The 15,982-nt window shown below is 43.3% G+C and overlaps 1 protein-coding gene across 2 annotated transcripts in view; it reads left to right on the top strand.

Annotated features, from left to right (window-relative positions):
• LOC139578900 (catenin alpha-2-like) overlaps positions 1 to 15,982 on the top strand; it is a 707,491-nt gene that overhangs the window by 193,492 nt on the left and 498,017 nt on the right. For both annotated transcript variants that reach the window (XM_071407028.1, XM_071407029.1), the window contains exon 3: positions 4,023 to 4,218. In XM_071407028.1, the coding sequence (XP_071263129.1) occupies positions 4,023 to 4,218 (196 nt within the window). The remainder of the gene's footprint in view (positions 1 to 4,022; positions 4,219 to 15,982) is intronic.

The raw sequence follows: 15,982 nt of genomic DNA, 5'->3' as shown, positions 1-15,982 counted from the left end.
AGTAAGACAACTCCAGCAAAAGGCCACCATATACCTTCACATTGTTTCTTAACTCATATAGATGTATTGGCCAGTGACAGGCAGAGACATTACTTCATCACTATCTGTCTTCTTCTTATATTTGAGGGGCCCCTGATAGAGTGGATAAGTAGTCACTGCAAGTATTCACCTGCAATTGCATGGAACATACAGATGTAGGACCTTAATTTGATCACTCGTTTGTTCCTGAGAATTTTTCTGCGCCAGAGGAAATGCAGTTGAGCTTCGCGAGTCACTAAAAACCCAGACTTAAACACGGTTATATAAACAGTATTCCACTTTTCATCTCGCCTCATTTTGACCAGTTAATAGCCTAACCACCGATCAAGCAGCCTTACAGACTAAACGGTCAAATCCTGTTGCTCCAGGATTCCTTTTGCCGCGACAAGACAGGCCAAATTATGATCCCACATCTGTAGTTTCAGATTAAGATGCCACCAGCTCTCTTATCATACTGTAGCCTCACAAACCTTCACTGTGCATTTGTCAAGTTGACGCTCGTCATTCTCTTGCTAAGTGAGCCGGGGCTGGGTTATACATGTGTGTGTGTGTGTGTGTGCATGACTGATGTTACGTTCTTTGGTTCGGTACCCCCTCCAGAGTTCACCGTGTTCCTTTCATCATTTACACTGCAACATGTAACCCACAAGCGGAGACAATGGCAGGGTACTACTGCAGTCACACACTGAATCATTCTTCCGTTTTGTGTGTGTGTGTGTGTGTGTGTGTGTGTGTGTGTGTCTGTGTGTGTGTCTGTGTGCGTCTGTGTGTGTGTGTCCTGCTGTCATCTGAGACATCTCTCCAGAGCTCCACGATACATTCAAGTAATAAAGTATTACATTGTAATCAGCATGACTTGAAACAGAAATATGTTGCTCACTATGTTGCTTACTACATGATGAACTAACTCTCTGAATACGTCTCTCTGCCTCAACAACACTGGCAGAGAGAGACCCAGGACGCCGCCACGAGGGTCATTTGTGTTCTGCTTTGACTCCATTTATCAACAGACAACGGAATTACCCAGACTCCTTTAATGGAGCTCAATGAATCATTAGCAAGGAACCAATAATGTATCATGTCGCTTGAGGCGCTATTCGGAGTCCCGGGTTTGCTCGGGTGGGCTTGTCTCTGCTTCGCACGGAGTGATTTAAATGTAGCCTCATGCTCGTCAAATACTGTAGCTTCTGTCTTAGTTACTATGTAGAGTCATTTTACACTTAGAGAAAAGTTACTATTAGAGTAAAATTACTCTAATAATTTTAAAATTACTCTAAGAGTAAAAAATTATCTTACAGTAAACTTCTCACTTTAGAAGTAAGAAGAGGCTGAAGTCTGAAAGTCTGCAAGACTTTGTCTTCAAACTGGTAAAAAAGTGAACTGGCCTCCAGCTTCAAGGGAAAAAGGGATCATTTTGATCTCATGGATGGTCGGTCCTTGCATCCACACCGATACATTTCTCCAGTTCCATCCCATCATACTGGTAAAAGGTTAACTCGCCTGTAGGCCTCTACCCTCAGCATTTCAATGGCAGACTAAAAGCAGCGGCTTCATTTCAGTTCATTGCTGAAATGTAGGTTGTTTCGTGACCTAGTTTCCCTCATTTGTTTCTGGTGCATGAATCCAACCTGGAAGCGTCTCTCAAAAAATGGTGTGTTTCAATGTACTCCCAGTATTTGGCAGCTGAGAATTGTATGCCGTGTTGTCCCGAGGCAAAGCCAGGCCCAGCTTAACCACAGCGAGCCCCACTACGCTCTCGGAGCTTCTGAGAAGCTAGCTGACGCATAGGGACCCCCAACAGCTGTTCACTTGGATGGCTGTTAGCTTGTCTCTCCCCCTGTGTGGGAAGTTCGGCTCATTACGCCTCCATTTCGGCATGGTAATTGTGCGACGTGGGGCCATTACCGAAACCAAAAGGCAGAACCCGGAAGCTACGAAGCTAGAAACACCCCCACAACCCTTCTCAGTGGACTTGTGGTAGCGTTGACTTGTAGGCACTCCTCCTGCTTGCCTGGAGCCAGACTTGAGGGTCCAATTTGATTTGCAGTCCTGTTCCTCGATTTACCCCCAAGCAGATTTTGGCAAAGCAGGCCCCAGACGGCAGTACATGTACAAGTACGTACCCTCCGGTGCTTTAGCTGGGCGCGTGTTTCATTTAGTGCTTCAGGATGCCTTTTCTCTTCAATACTCTATGTGTCTCACTCCAAACAGATGTACAGTAGGCTATACTGGTAGAGTAGCAGTTTGAGAACCAACCTCCGCTGACGTTGGGGAACCATGAAAACCAAGTCTGGTGTTTCTAATTGACTACACCGTTTCTGAAGAACAGAGAGGTACTTCCTGAATCTGTCCCAATAAGGTTTTCTGTTTTTCCAAACTAGGTCAAAAGTAGAGCGCTAGATATAGGGACTATGGTTGACATTTGGGACTCAACCTCAAAGTAAATTTTTTGTACTTAGCAATATGACTTTTTGACTGCTGTAACATTATGTATTAGGAGCTTGAACGGCGCCTGGATGCTTCCATCCCCTTTGGAGCGCTTCCCATGCATGTTTCAGAAGAACACATGAAAGGAGAACTCGGAGAGCTTTAAAGGGAGTATCCCAGTTTGAATATTCCCCCATGTATGTACTTGTATTTCCTTCAAACTTAAAAAAGAGCCCTACTTTTCAATGATATTGTCTCTCAAGTCACCTTGCCAGTCTGTAAAATGTGCTTTATCATGCTCCAACTGTCTCGTATCCACACACGCTCGCATACCCACATACACGCTCTCTCACGGACACACACACATACACCGCTCACACCACACGGCGCCCCAGGCCCATGTTAAAACCCTCAGCGTTGTATGGAGTCTGCCAGGCTGAAAGCTTAGTCTGGCTCTGGTGTATTGCCCAGGTCGGTCCCAGCAGGGGCCCTCAATGAAAAGGCACCAGCGTCGGCAGAGATCTCCCTCTCTCCAGTGCTGTAGCTGGGCGCGTGTTTCATTTAGTGCTTCATGATGCCTTTTCTCTTCAATACTCTGTGTGTCTCACTCCAAACAGATGTACAGTAGGCTATACTGGTAGAGTAGCAGTTTGAGAACCAACATCCTCTGACGTTGGGGAACCATTAAAACCAAGTCTGGTGTTTCTAATTGACCACACCGTTTCACAAGAACAGAGAGGTACGGCCTGAATTTGTCACAATAAGGTTTTATGTTTTTCCAAACAGTTCAAAAGTAGAGCACTAGATATAGGGACTATGGGTGACATTTGGGACTCTACCTCAAAGTAAACTTTCTATACATGGCCATATGACTTTTTATCACTCCCACAAATGTAGCTGTTAGCCCTTCTAACACACTGGCTTTTTTTGTGTGCGTCCTTAATGTCCCCCTATTCCTTACATACATTCTGCTCAAAGACACAGGAGTCCCCGTTTGAAGGCATGTCGCATCTCCTGCACGCTCTAGCTTTGTCAATGACTCATGATGGCTTGCCTCCTGAACTGCTTGCGAAGACGTCTTTTAGTTGTGTGAATAGGCCGGATGAACGGCGATGAAATGCAATCTAACTATACGAGATGCCTTTCAACGTTTTAAGCTCCAGGACAGCCATTGGAGTGTCCTCGTCCCTTTATGGTCTGCTTAGATTACTGTAAGAGTTGTCTTTCGTTTCAATTGGGGGGGGGGGGGGGATCAGTCAGCAACATATCCCACAGGTCATTGAACTAGCAGTTAGTGTATAAGAGTGCTTTATAACATTAACACACACCTTTTGGCATCGGTTATTTTCTCTATGTAGCCTCTTGGATCTATTTTGTTCCTTTTGACTTACCGTAGATGTGCTAGGCTGAACAGTTGTTGTTCTGCTAGATCACGAGCGTGAGGATGGTATGAGTTGTAGCTGAGAAACCTGAGCCGTTTTACAAAGAACCAAGTCTCGTTCTTCCTGCATAACAGCATCCGTTCCCGTCCTAACCTCTCCCTCTCCGTCTGTCAGGTGACCACCCTGGTGAACACCAGCAACAAAGGGCCCAGCAGTAAGAAGAAGGGGCGCTCCAAGAAGGCGCACGTGCTGGCCCTGTCCGTGGAGCAGGCCACGCAGAACTTCCTGGAGAAGGGCGAGCAGATCGCTAAGAACAGCCACGATCTCAAGGAGGAGCTCATCCTCGCCGTGGAGGACGTCCGCAAGCAAGGTATGTCCGCACAGGGACACCTTACCATGGAGTACTCTTGTGTTTAGAGATATATGCATCCATTAAATGGGAAAAGCAAGGTGAAGAGAGGCCAATGTACTCACAGGGTTACCATACTTGTAGTTTTCTGGTGTATACTGTTCATGGAATGTGACAGCAAGCTCTCCAGACCCAAGGGTGTATTCTGATTCCCATCCGGAACTGCTGTAACATTATGTATTAGGAGCTTGAACGGCGTCTGGATGCTTCCATCCCCTTTGGAGCGCTTCCCATGCATGTTTCAGAAGAACACATGAAAGGAGAACTTGGAGAGCTTGAAAGGGAGTATCCCAGTTTGAATATTCCCCCATGTATGTACTTTTATTTCCTTCAAACTTAAAAAAAGAGTCCTACTTTTCAATTATATTTTCTCGCTCTGAGCCTTAAGTCACCTTGTCAGTCTGTAAACCTTGCTTTATCATGCTCCAACTGTCTCGTATCCACGCTCGCTCACATACCCACAAACACATACACACTCTCTCAGACGCAAGCTCTCGCACGCACGCACACAGGCACGCACGCACGCACACACACACACACACACACACACACACAAACCACTTACACCACACAGCTCCCCAGGCCCATGTTAAAACCCTCAGCATTGTATGGGGTCTGCCAGGCTGAAAGCTTAGTCTGGTGTATTGCCCAGGTCGGTCCCAGCAGGGGCCCTCGATGAAAAGGCACCAGCATCGGCAGAGATCTCCCTCTTTCTCTCTCTCTCTCTCTGTCTCTCTCTTTCACTGCATGACAATTCCCCTCCTCTTCCTCTCTTCAATCTAGAACACCTGCCCAACAAACAATGTCTGGATTCAGTTAAAACGCGTCACTCTTCAAGCAGACACTTAGCAATCTCGCGCATTCATCGTAGCCAATTTACTGTGGTAGCTATCAAGCTGTGGAGGAGAAAGGGTTGTGTTGACTCTGCTTATAAGTCATGTGTTATGTTTTTAACATGGGAATTAATTAGGCTAGATTCGCTTGCTGAGTGAAATGTCAGTACAGAATAGCGTAAGTGTTTGACTATTTTACAGCAGGCTATCTGCTTCAGAGTACAGTATTTGCATTCTTTAACGTCATCGTTTAGGGCTCACTGGACACAAGCAGACATCTCTTTTTCCATTTTCCATGTTAACGCCTGTCAGGTTTTTCCATAACTCATTTATTTACTGTCATTCAATTTGACGGAGGCCCTTCTTCAGGAAGTTGGCACTATCCCCATCTTCTATTGGAGCAGGCCACCAGACTGTTAAATAGTCCCCCACTAGCCGGCCTCTGCCCAGTACCCTGCCCTAAATCATATGAATTGGGTGCGTAACCCATTAGGGCATCCACCCACGCAGCCAGCACCATCAATATACGAGGGATATTGGCCAAATGTGCCACGTGTGTCCTTAAAATCAGCCTATAGCCTAACACTATTCCTTGTGTTTTGATATGAAGGATTACAAAACGTTATAGCCTATTGTTTTAATGGTTTTGACCTATCCCCAAACAGCAATTGTCCACCTCATGGTTCAGCTGTCAGAGATTTGAGCACTAAATGCATCAGAGCATTGCATGCATAGACCTGTAGGATTAGGCGTCCCACTGTATGATATGAATATACAAAAAATACATGTAAAGCATGAGAAGCTGAGGCCTAGCCCCGGAGAAAGAGAGATATGCTATGCTACGACACAGACATGTAATTATCCTTGTCACAGAGGCTAGCCTACTGCATCTGCTATACAAATATAGGTGTACAGAAGGTGGCTACTTCGTTAATATTTTTGTTAGAAAGATAAGCATTATATTGTAAGAATATAGGAGTAACTTTGGTAGGACTAAAACATTATTCCTCACCTCAAGTTCAACTATCAGAGTCAGTTGGAGTGCTGGTGGGTACTGCCTTCATATCATAGGCCTGCGGTATAATAGGTTAATAACCACACCAAACCTTCACAAAAGTTTCTAAACTTTATTAGGGTACTACAAAAAGTAAGTCAAGCCAATTTTATAGGGAAAATACGAGCAGGATATTATATTGCGGCAACCCATTACAGTTGGAACTTGATTTGGCCAAAGGAAATGGCTCAGAATGAAACAAAACACTGGCAAACTGGTTTAAACCTTCTCAAAAGGTCCAGCAATTACCAAGAAAGGCTATTGCCTAAAGCAATAGGCAAATTATATGTATTTTACAACAGGCCTACTTATATAACCTATCTTAAACTAAATACAGCGCACACTATTAAAAAGACAGATTTAACTTAATTTAGCCAACGAAAGTGTCTCAACAGAATAAAACAAAACACGTTTTGCATATTTAAGGAACTGGTTTAGAATAACAAATATGCCTACAATATAATAACAATGGTATACTGTGATAACGATGATCAAACAAATTAGTGCATCCTACCTGAAAAGTGAGTTGCACAGTAGCCTGTATCTTTGTCCACTTCCCGTCTTTGTCCAGTACAATATTAAAACGCGGACATTCCCCGTGTAGGCTTTTTAATATTGGCATACTCTCTAATTTTTGTTTTACTATATCTCCATTCTGTTTATTTTTATTCTGAAAAACTCCCCAGTACTTAATGGTTACAAGCATACCCATTACAGGATGCAGCCACCACTATGCTTGGAAAATATAGAGAGTTGTACTCCGTAATGTGTTGTATTAGATTTGCCCCAACATAACTATTTGTATTCAGGAAAAAGTGATTTGCTTTGCCACATTATTTGCAGTATTTCTTGAGTGCCTTGTTGCAAACAGGATGCATGTTTTGGAATATTTTTATTCTGTACAGGCTTCCGTCTTTTCACTCTGTCAATTAGGTTAGTGTTGTAGAGTAACTGAAATGTTGTAGTCACAGCCATTATACTCTGTAACTGTTTTACAGTCACCATTTGGCCTCATGTTGTAATCCCTGAGCGGTTTCCTTCTTCTCCGGCAACTGAGTTGGGAAGAACGCCTGTATCTTTGTAGTGACTGGGTTTATTGATACACCATCCAAAGTGTAATTAATAACTTCACTATGCTTAAAGGGTTATTCAATGTCAGATTTTATTTTACCCATCTACCAATAGGTGCCCTTATTTGCGAGGTATTGGAAAACCTCCCTGGTCTTTGTGGTTGAACCTGTGTTTGAAATGTACTGCTTGATTGAGGGACCTTACAGATAATTATATGTGTGGGGTACAGAGATGAGGAAGTCTTTCAAAAATCATGTTAAACACTATTATTGCACAAAAAGTGAGTCCATGCAACTTATTAATCAAGTTTTTACTCCTGAACTTATTGGCCTAGTCATTTGAATGATTGGACCAAGGCGCAGCGTGCGTAGAATTCCACATGTTTAATAAATATGAAACTCACCAAACAAAACAGAAGAAAATGAAACGTGACGTTTTGGGCTGCTCACAGGCAGCTACACAAAAACAAGATCCCACAAACAACAGGTGGGAAAAGGCTGCCTAAATATGATCCCCAATCAGAGACAACGATAGACAGCTGCCTCTGATTGGGAACCATACCAGGCCAACATAGAAAACGAAAAACTAGAATGTCCACTCTAATCACACCCTCACCTAACCAAATAGAGAAATAAAAATGTTCAGGGTGTGACACTTATTTAGGCTTGCCATAACAAAGGGGTTAAATACTTATTGACTCAAGACATTTCAGTTTAGAATTTTTTATTAATTTGTAGACAATTTTAAAAAGCTAATTTCACTTTAACATTATGGTAGGCCAGTGACAAAAAAATATGAATTGAATCCATTTTAAATTCAGGCTGTAACACAACCAAATGTGGAAAAAGTCAAAGGGTGTGAATACTTTCTGAAGGCACTGTATATATAATTTGAGCTGCATGCATCACGAGAAAATGTATTGTATCATTTCATTTCGCCTGTAAGAACGATGATGAACACGGGCATGTCTGATTAGCGGGCATGTCACCTTCGTTGTGGTGCAGACTCTGGGAGCATGCTGGCTGTCAATGACTAGCTTGCAAGTAGATAGTGAGAAATAATCAGTAGGCCTCATATTACATTCATTAAATCTATGAAATAACCCCCTGTCACACCCTGGCCTTAGTTATCTTTGTTTTCTTTATTATTTTAGTTAGGCCAGGGTGTGACATGGGGGATGTATGTGTTTTGTATTGTCTAGGGGTTTTTGTATGTTTATGGGGCAGTGTTCAGTCTAGGTGTATGTATGTCTATGGTTGCCTAGATTGGTTCTCAATTAGAGACAGCTGTCTATCGTTGTCTCTGATTGGGAACCATATTTAGGCAGCCATATTCATTAGGTAGTTTGTGGGTGATTATCTATGTCTTTACGTTAGTTGCTTGTGTCTGCACTTTCGTTTTATAGCTTCACGGTCGTTTGTTGTTTTGTATAGTTTGTCAGTGTTCTTCGTTTCGTTTTCGTCTTCAATAAAAGGAAGATGTATTGCTATCACGCTGCGCCTTGGTCCTCCTCTCTTCCACAATACGACGATCGTGACACCCCCCCCCCCCCCCCCCAAGCTGTTTACAGGCAGTTAACACTATTCTGCATATATATATTTTCCCATCTTCAATCAGTTAAATAACATTGTTAAAATGTTTTCATACAGTTAGAAAAGCAACAGTCCTGTCCGAGCCCCATATGCGAGCGCACCGTGGCCGCTTCGCAGTTACAATGCAGCCAAGCTGTGTCTGTATGTGCCTATTCACCAAAAGAAAAAGCACAGGATATTTGTGTCTTGATAAAAACAGCTCTGCTTGCAGGCCCGGTTAAACGTGGAGGCGAAAGGGGACTTGGCCCCATCAGCTGAAACATGTGCCACCTCAGTCCCTATATAACAATACACCAAACTGCTGTGTAATTTGACCTTCAAGAAGATAGAGGATGCTTCCTATATGGCACCCAGTTCAGTCCCTGGTCGAACGTAGTGCACTATATAGGGAATAGGATCCTAATTGGTTTAATTGGCTCAATACTTGGCCCTGGCCAGGTCCAATAACATCCAATTCAAAATGTTCACTAATAAATGGTTGAGGGTGGGTCTGGTGCCCTTGAAACAAAGTGGTATTTTCCTCATCTGCCCTTCGAAAGACAGTAAACAGCAAAGAGTCAAAGTGAGTTATTTGGAAGTGGGTTTGAAGCCCAGAGTTGAAAACAATATCTCTTGTCATTTTCTCTTGCACCCTCTAGTGCTGGATTTGCTCACGCCAGTCCAAACCCTCTCCTTTCTATGCAAATCTGATTCTACACATAAACCATTGGTTGCAAAACTCCTGGAACTTTCACCAAAATTCCCAGGTTTCCAGAAATTCCCGTTGAAAGATTTCCCGAAATCAGGAGGGAATAAGCAGGACATTCAAAGGAAATGCACTACCCTAGTTGTAGCCTCGCCTATAACCGACCATCCATTTCACACACACATCCCTGGCCCCATTACAAACTTCCCAGGCCTAGCATGACTGCTAACTTTTCTATCCCGGTGAATACTGTATAGCTTTGTTTTGGTGTTTCATTTACTTGCAAGTGTTTGGAATTGAAATACGATGACTCGTCATATGCAGACACAAACCCTCCAAACCACGCTAAAAGTTTAGGGGAAAGCTTTACCGAGCGTGGACTGTCGTTTGGGTTTCCGAATCCCGAAATCCAAAATCTCATTTCCCAGTGGTTAAGCGCTCGGCGGGTCAGCGTAATGGGGCGATCAAACGTTCCCTCTCTCTTGATGGATTAGAAGCAGAAAGAGACCGTGTGTGTGTGTGTGTGTGTGTGTGTGTGTGTGTGTGTGTGTGTGTGTGTGTGTGTGTGTGTGTGTGTGTGTGTGTGTGTGTGTGTGTGTGTGTGTGTGTGTGTGTGTGTGTGTGTGTGTGTGTGTGTGTGTGTGTGTGCGCATATGTCGGAGTGTGTGGCGCGTGTGTGTGTGTGTAAGAGAGGGAAAGTGTGATACGTTCCTCTGATTGATACCCATTAAGCTCGGGCCCTGGCCCTGGCTTTGGAGAATGTAACGATCCCGAGATGTTTACTCCGCAGTCACGCAACGTTAATGCTTTGATTGTCCGTGGTCGGTAGCACCGCCGCCTCCGCAGTGTCGGAACACCGTATAGGCAATAGATGCCTGTTGAAGGGCCGTGATTCAGCCATTTGTAAACAGGTCACGCCGAAAGCCTGTGGCTCGGTACAACCCTCACTGATCTCCAATGTGTAACACTACGCCTCATCAAATAGTGCTCTGTTATCGTCTTGGGAAGGTTTCTTGTCAGGATGGCCAATGTCGTCTATAAAGTCACTTACAGTTGTTTTCCTGCCTGTAAGTTAAGTCCCATTCAATGGCTGAATGGAGTTCAATGAGCCCTGGCTCGAACCGGATGTTTTCCTCCGATTGGAATTGGATTGTACTGTATGTTCAATACTCAGATCAGCAGAAAGAGAAGTGGGGGCTTACCACCGGCAGCTGTTGTACACATATTCATCATCCATCCGGCTCTCAACATCTATCGTTTCCTCACATTTCATAGTGTGCACTGCAGACAGACTTGACACCATTCCAGATCCATGAAATGGATCAGTGGCACACAGGGCCGTGCAATTCCTCACTGAGCTTTGATCAGAGTTTCCACTTGTGCCCTAGTTAAGCCATGGGCGAGGGAGAAGGAGTGTGAACGAGAGCATGAGGATGAGAGTGGAAGAAGAAGATAATGGAGAAATGGAATTGAAGGAAGACTGCCATGGAGAAACAGGGAAAGAGGGAGAGGACAGACGAGCCAGAGAGTGTGTGTGTGTGTGTGTGTGTGTGTGTGTGTGTGTGTGTGTGTGTGTGTGTGTGTGTGTGTGTGTGTGTGTGTGTGTGTGTGTGTGTGTGTGTGTGTGTGTGTGTGTGTGTGTGTGTGTGTGTGTGTGTGTGTGTGTGTGTGTGTGTCTCACAAAGTATTCAGACCCCTTGGAGTTCTTACCATTTTATTGTGTTACGAAGTGGGATTCAAATGGATTTCATTGTCATTTTTTAGTCAACAATCTACACAAAATACTCCGTAATGTCAAAGTGAAAGGTTGTCGACTACAAAGACCAGGGAGCTTTTCGAAATTCTCACAAAGAAAGGCAGTGATTGGTAGATTGGTAACAATAACAAATCAGGCATTGGATATCTCTTTAAGCATTGTCAAGTTAATAGTTATGCCGTGGATTACGTATTAAACCACCCAGACACTTCAACGATACAGTCATCCTTCTGAACTGAGTTGCAGGACAGGAAGGAAACTGCTCAGGGATGTTACCATGAGGCCATTGGTGATTTTAAAACAGCTACAGAGTTCAAAGGCTGTGATGGGAGAAAAAACTGAGGATGGATCAACAACACTGTAATGACTCCACAATCATGATCTGAATGACAGAGTGAAAAGAAGAATACAAAAAATATCCCAAAACATGCATCTTGTATGCAACAAGCCACTGAAGTAATACTGCAAAAAAAAACACAACAAAGGAATACACTTTTTGGCCTGAATGCAAAGCCATATGTTTGGGGCAAATCCAACACAACACATCACTGACAAAGAGAGCGAGAGATGTGGCTGAGGTTGGAGGTGGGTCAGCAGTGATATCACACCATATAGACTTCAGTATTCGACGTTTGTCCAGGTCCCCAAGACATCGGGAGAAGCCTTCAATAGAGTCCACCAAGGGAAACGTGAGCATGTATTACCATCTAGTAGGTGTTGTGGATGGGGATATAGAACAAGGGCTTAAACTACGTGCTAGGCACTTTTTATTTTATTTTATTCTGTTTTAACCTTATTCCAAACCTTTACCCTTACCTTAACCAGTGGGGATAAATTCCTAAACTCATCCGTGAAGTTTCTTTCTGTTTTAACAACCTTAATCCTTATCTACTTCACTTCCCATTTGGGTTTAACATGGTTTTTGAATGACTACCTCATCTCTGTACGCACACATATAATTATCTGTAAGGTCCCTCAGTTGAGCAGTGAATTTCAAACACAGATTCAACCACAAAGACCAGGGAGGTTTCCAATGTCTCGCAAAGAAGGGAACAGCCTATTGGTAGCAGGCATTGAATATCCATTTGAGCATGGTGAAGTAATTAATTACACTTGGGATGGTGTATCAATACACCCAGTCACTACAAAGATACAGGTATCCTTCCTAACTAAGTTGCCGGAGAGGAAGGAAACTGCTCAGGGATTTCACCATGAGGCTAATGGTGACTTTGCAACAGTTACAGAGTAATGCCTGTGATACAAAGCATTATGTTTGGAGCAAATCCAACACAACACATCACTGAGTACCACTCTTCATATTTTCAAGCATGGTGGTGGCTGCATCATGTTATGGGTATGCTTGTCATTGGCAAGGGCTAGGATTTTTTAATTTTTTATTATAGTTGATTGACTGTGAGCATTTGATGAAATGCACGCAGCATCATAACTTGATCTCTGAAACAGTCTGTGAGTAGCAGAGCATTTGTGAGCGCATACGAAGCAGATTAGGGGAGACGGGCTATACCGGGGATATAGGCTACTGAATATAACCTATTCAGATAGAGAGGCTATTGCGCTGTTTCCTCCCGAATGTTGTTGGAAGACCAATGCAAAAGTAATATGAGGATTGGGACACACAAGTGACACTTCATGAATGGATTTTTAAACGAATGACTTGCATGGACACGTGGTTTTGTTTTGGAATGTGAGTTTGTTTGGCATTTTGCAATGTGCATCTAACTATTGACTCAGGGGGGTTGAATACTTATCGAATCAAGATATATTAGTGTTTAATTTTTCACACTATTTTTTTCAAATGTTCGAATTTTTCTTCCACTTTGACATTACAGAGTATTTTGTGTAGTTGACAAAAAATACAAATTAAATCAATTTTAATCCCACTTTGGAACAACAAAATGTAGAAAAAGCAAAGGGGTAAGAATACTTTCTGAAGGCACTGTATTCCCATGTGCATGTACAGTATCTGCACCAGTGTTTACGTGTTGTATTGTACATGTTTAGTAGTAAGTGTACGCTTCCTAGCCTGAACTTCTCTTCGTGTGTGCAGTGTGTCGCAATCTTAATCGACATTACATCAACGCGGTAGGAAACCAGGGAACCATTTTGTTTCTTCCTGAGTGGTGGTAGTGAGCTGAAACTCTCCCTTAGTTTTAGCCCTGTGGTGGTGGTTGCATAGCGGCAGCCTCCTCCTGCGTGGCCCACGCAACCACACAAACACAGGAGGCCGGAGGTTGTAATGTCGTAACCCAGGGAACCATGTGGAATTCATAAACAGAACAGAGAGAAGGAGTTGTGTTTCTGTGTTCCCTTTATCACACGTTATCTGTACATCATATATGTCTGCCTTAGAGAACAAGTATGCTGTATGACAGTTCAAATGCAATCCAGCTTGGTTCATGTAAGGGGAAGCCATAGTATAGTCCTAGACAGAGTGCAGTTATTTTCAGGTGGCACTAGTGGTACATCTTACAGTGGCTCCCATGTAAACCCCAGTAGTTGGATCTAGAGGGGTAATTAGGAGTCACCTCAGACTAGCCTGATCCCAGATCTGTTTGTGCTGTCTTGCCAACTCTAATTGTCAGATATTGGCACAGTTAAGGGAACAGGCTAACCTCAGACAGAGCAGAGCTTTAGTCTCACTGGGGAATACTCTCTCTGTCTGAGGCCTTCTGATTCATGAAAACACTGACTGATTACACTGACTGTCTCCCCTTAAAGCCCTATGGGGGAATCAGTGGCTTATGTCACCTGATGAAAAGTACAGATACATCCATAGATCATACACAGAGAAGCAAGCACACACACACACACGCACGCATGCGCACACGCACACACGCACACACACACACACACGCACACACACACACACACACACACACACACACACACACACACACACACACACACACACACACACACACACACACACACACACACACACACACACACACACAGCCATCATAACTCATCCTACCAGGCCGGTGACGAGGCAGGCAGAGTGTGTGTGTGTGTGTGTACGTGTGTGTACGTGTGTGTGTGCGTTACAGTGACAGTTTGGTGGGCTTAGTGAATCGCCGCAGTCTGAAATCAGCATCCATAATTTAATTAGGAGGAGACGATTGGACGATAGGACTCAGAGGGTGATAGACAAGATTATAGATTTGATGGTGGCTCGGGCTGCACACTGTTAAAATACCCTTTAGCTTCAGGGGTTTATGGGCAAGGACCTCTCTTTCCACGCAGTACTCCTGCTAGCTCCTGTTCCATTTGCCTGTCTGAATTCTCCATAAATACAGAGTGAGAAAGTTAACTATCTTTTCACTTTTTCTCCAGACGCAAAACAAATAAAATGTCAGTATGATCTTCAGGCAGTGGGAACCTAAAGTGGGTGAACTGGATGTGGGCTTTCAGTTGAAAAGCTCCACGTATGGTGGTTCTTGACACAGTTCCTCGTGACGATATAACTTAAAAAGACACGGACAAATGTACATTCAAAGTAGTGGTTGATCCTTCAATAAAGGACTGCTACTGTCATGGATTAGTCATCGAATAGAGAATCAGACACCATTTACAACTTCAATCTTCTAGAATAGCGCCCCGTCAGCGTCAACAATCCCCTCTCTCATTATCTGCATCCAAAATGGCACTCTGTTCCCTTTATAGTGCACTACTTTTGACTCGGGCGCATTTGGGACGGATACCACCTTCTGCTACACCCTTATAATGGGACTTAATGGGATGTGGATTGTGGACATTTCTGTTCCCCCCAATGGGGTGTGACTGGGTCTGCTGTCCCTTCCTATAGCTCAAGGTCAGCTGGCTAGTTCTTCCTGGTCTCATTGGCAGCCAGGGATTCAGCCTGATTGATTCGTTTCCTCATGAGGAGAGAGCTTTCCCATTAACAGTGAGGTCAAGCGTGAACACGCACGTACATATGCAAGGGACACACGCACACATACAGTGTATTGCAAAACTATTCAGGCGCCTTGGATTTCTTCACCTTTTATTGTTACAACATGTTATCAAAATTGATTTAATTGTAATTTTATGTCAACAAATCTACACAAAAATCTCTAATGTCAAATTGGAATACTTCATAATTTATTTTTATTTTTTTCAAGTTTAACAAACATTTTATAACTAAACTATAGTTGACATAAGTTTTCAGCTTCCTTAGTCAATACATGTTAGACACCTTTGGCATTGATTACATTGAGTCTTCTTGGGTAAGTCTATAAGAGATTTGCACACCTGGATTGTGAAATATTTGCACCTTATTATTTACAAAATTATTCAAGCTCTGTCAAGATGTTGGGGATCATGGTTAGGCAGAAATGTTCAAGTCTTGCCATAGATCAACAAGATGTAAGTCAAAACTGTATTTTGGTCACTCAGGAACATTCACTGTCTTCTTGGTAAGCAACTCCAGCTCAGATTTTGCTTCAGTCTGCTTTACACCAGTAACTGGGAGAGCATGTACTTAGCTCTATTCCATGTCTTTTTATCCCACAAAACTTCCTAGACCTTGCCGATGACTAGCATACCCATAACATGATGCAGCCACCACCATGCTTGAAAATATGAAGAGTGGTACTCAGTGATGTGTTGTGTTGGATTTGCTCCAAACATAATGCTTTGTATTCAGGACATAAAGCTATTTTCTTTGCCACATTTTTTGCAGTTTTACCTTAATGCCTTGTTGCAAACAGGTTG

Source organism: Salvelinus alpinus, chromosome 6 (genome assembly GCF_045679555.1).
Source record: "Salvelinus alpinus chromosome 6, SLU_Salpinus.1, whole genome shotgun sequence".
Taxonomy (NCBI): domain Eukaryota; kingdom Metazoa; phylum Chordata; class Actinopteri; order Salmoniformes; family Salmonidae; genus Salvelinus; species Salvelinus alpinus.
The sequence above is the reverse complement of the archived record's forward strand: the minus strand, read 5'-3'. Positions and strand labels throughout refer to the sequence as shown.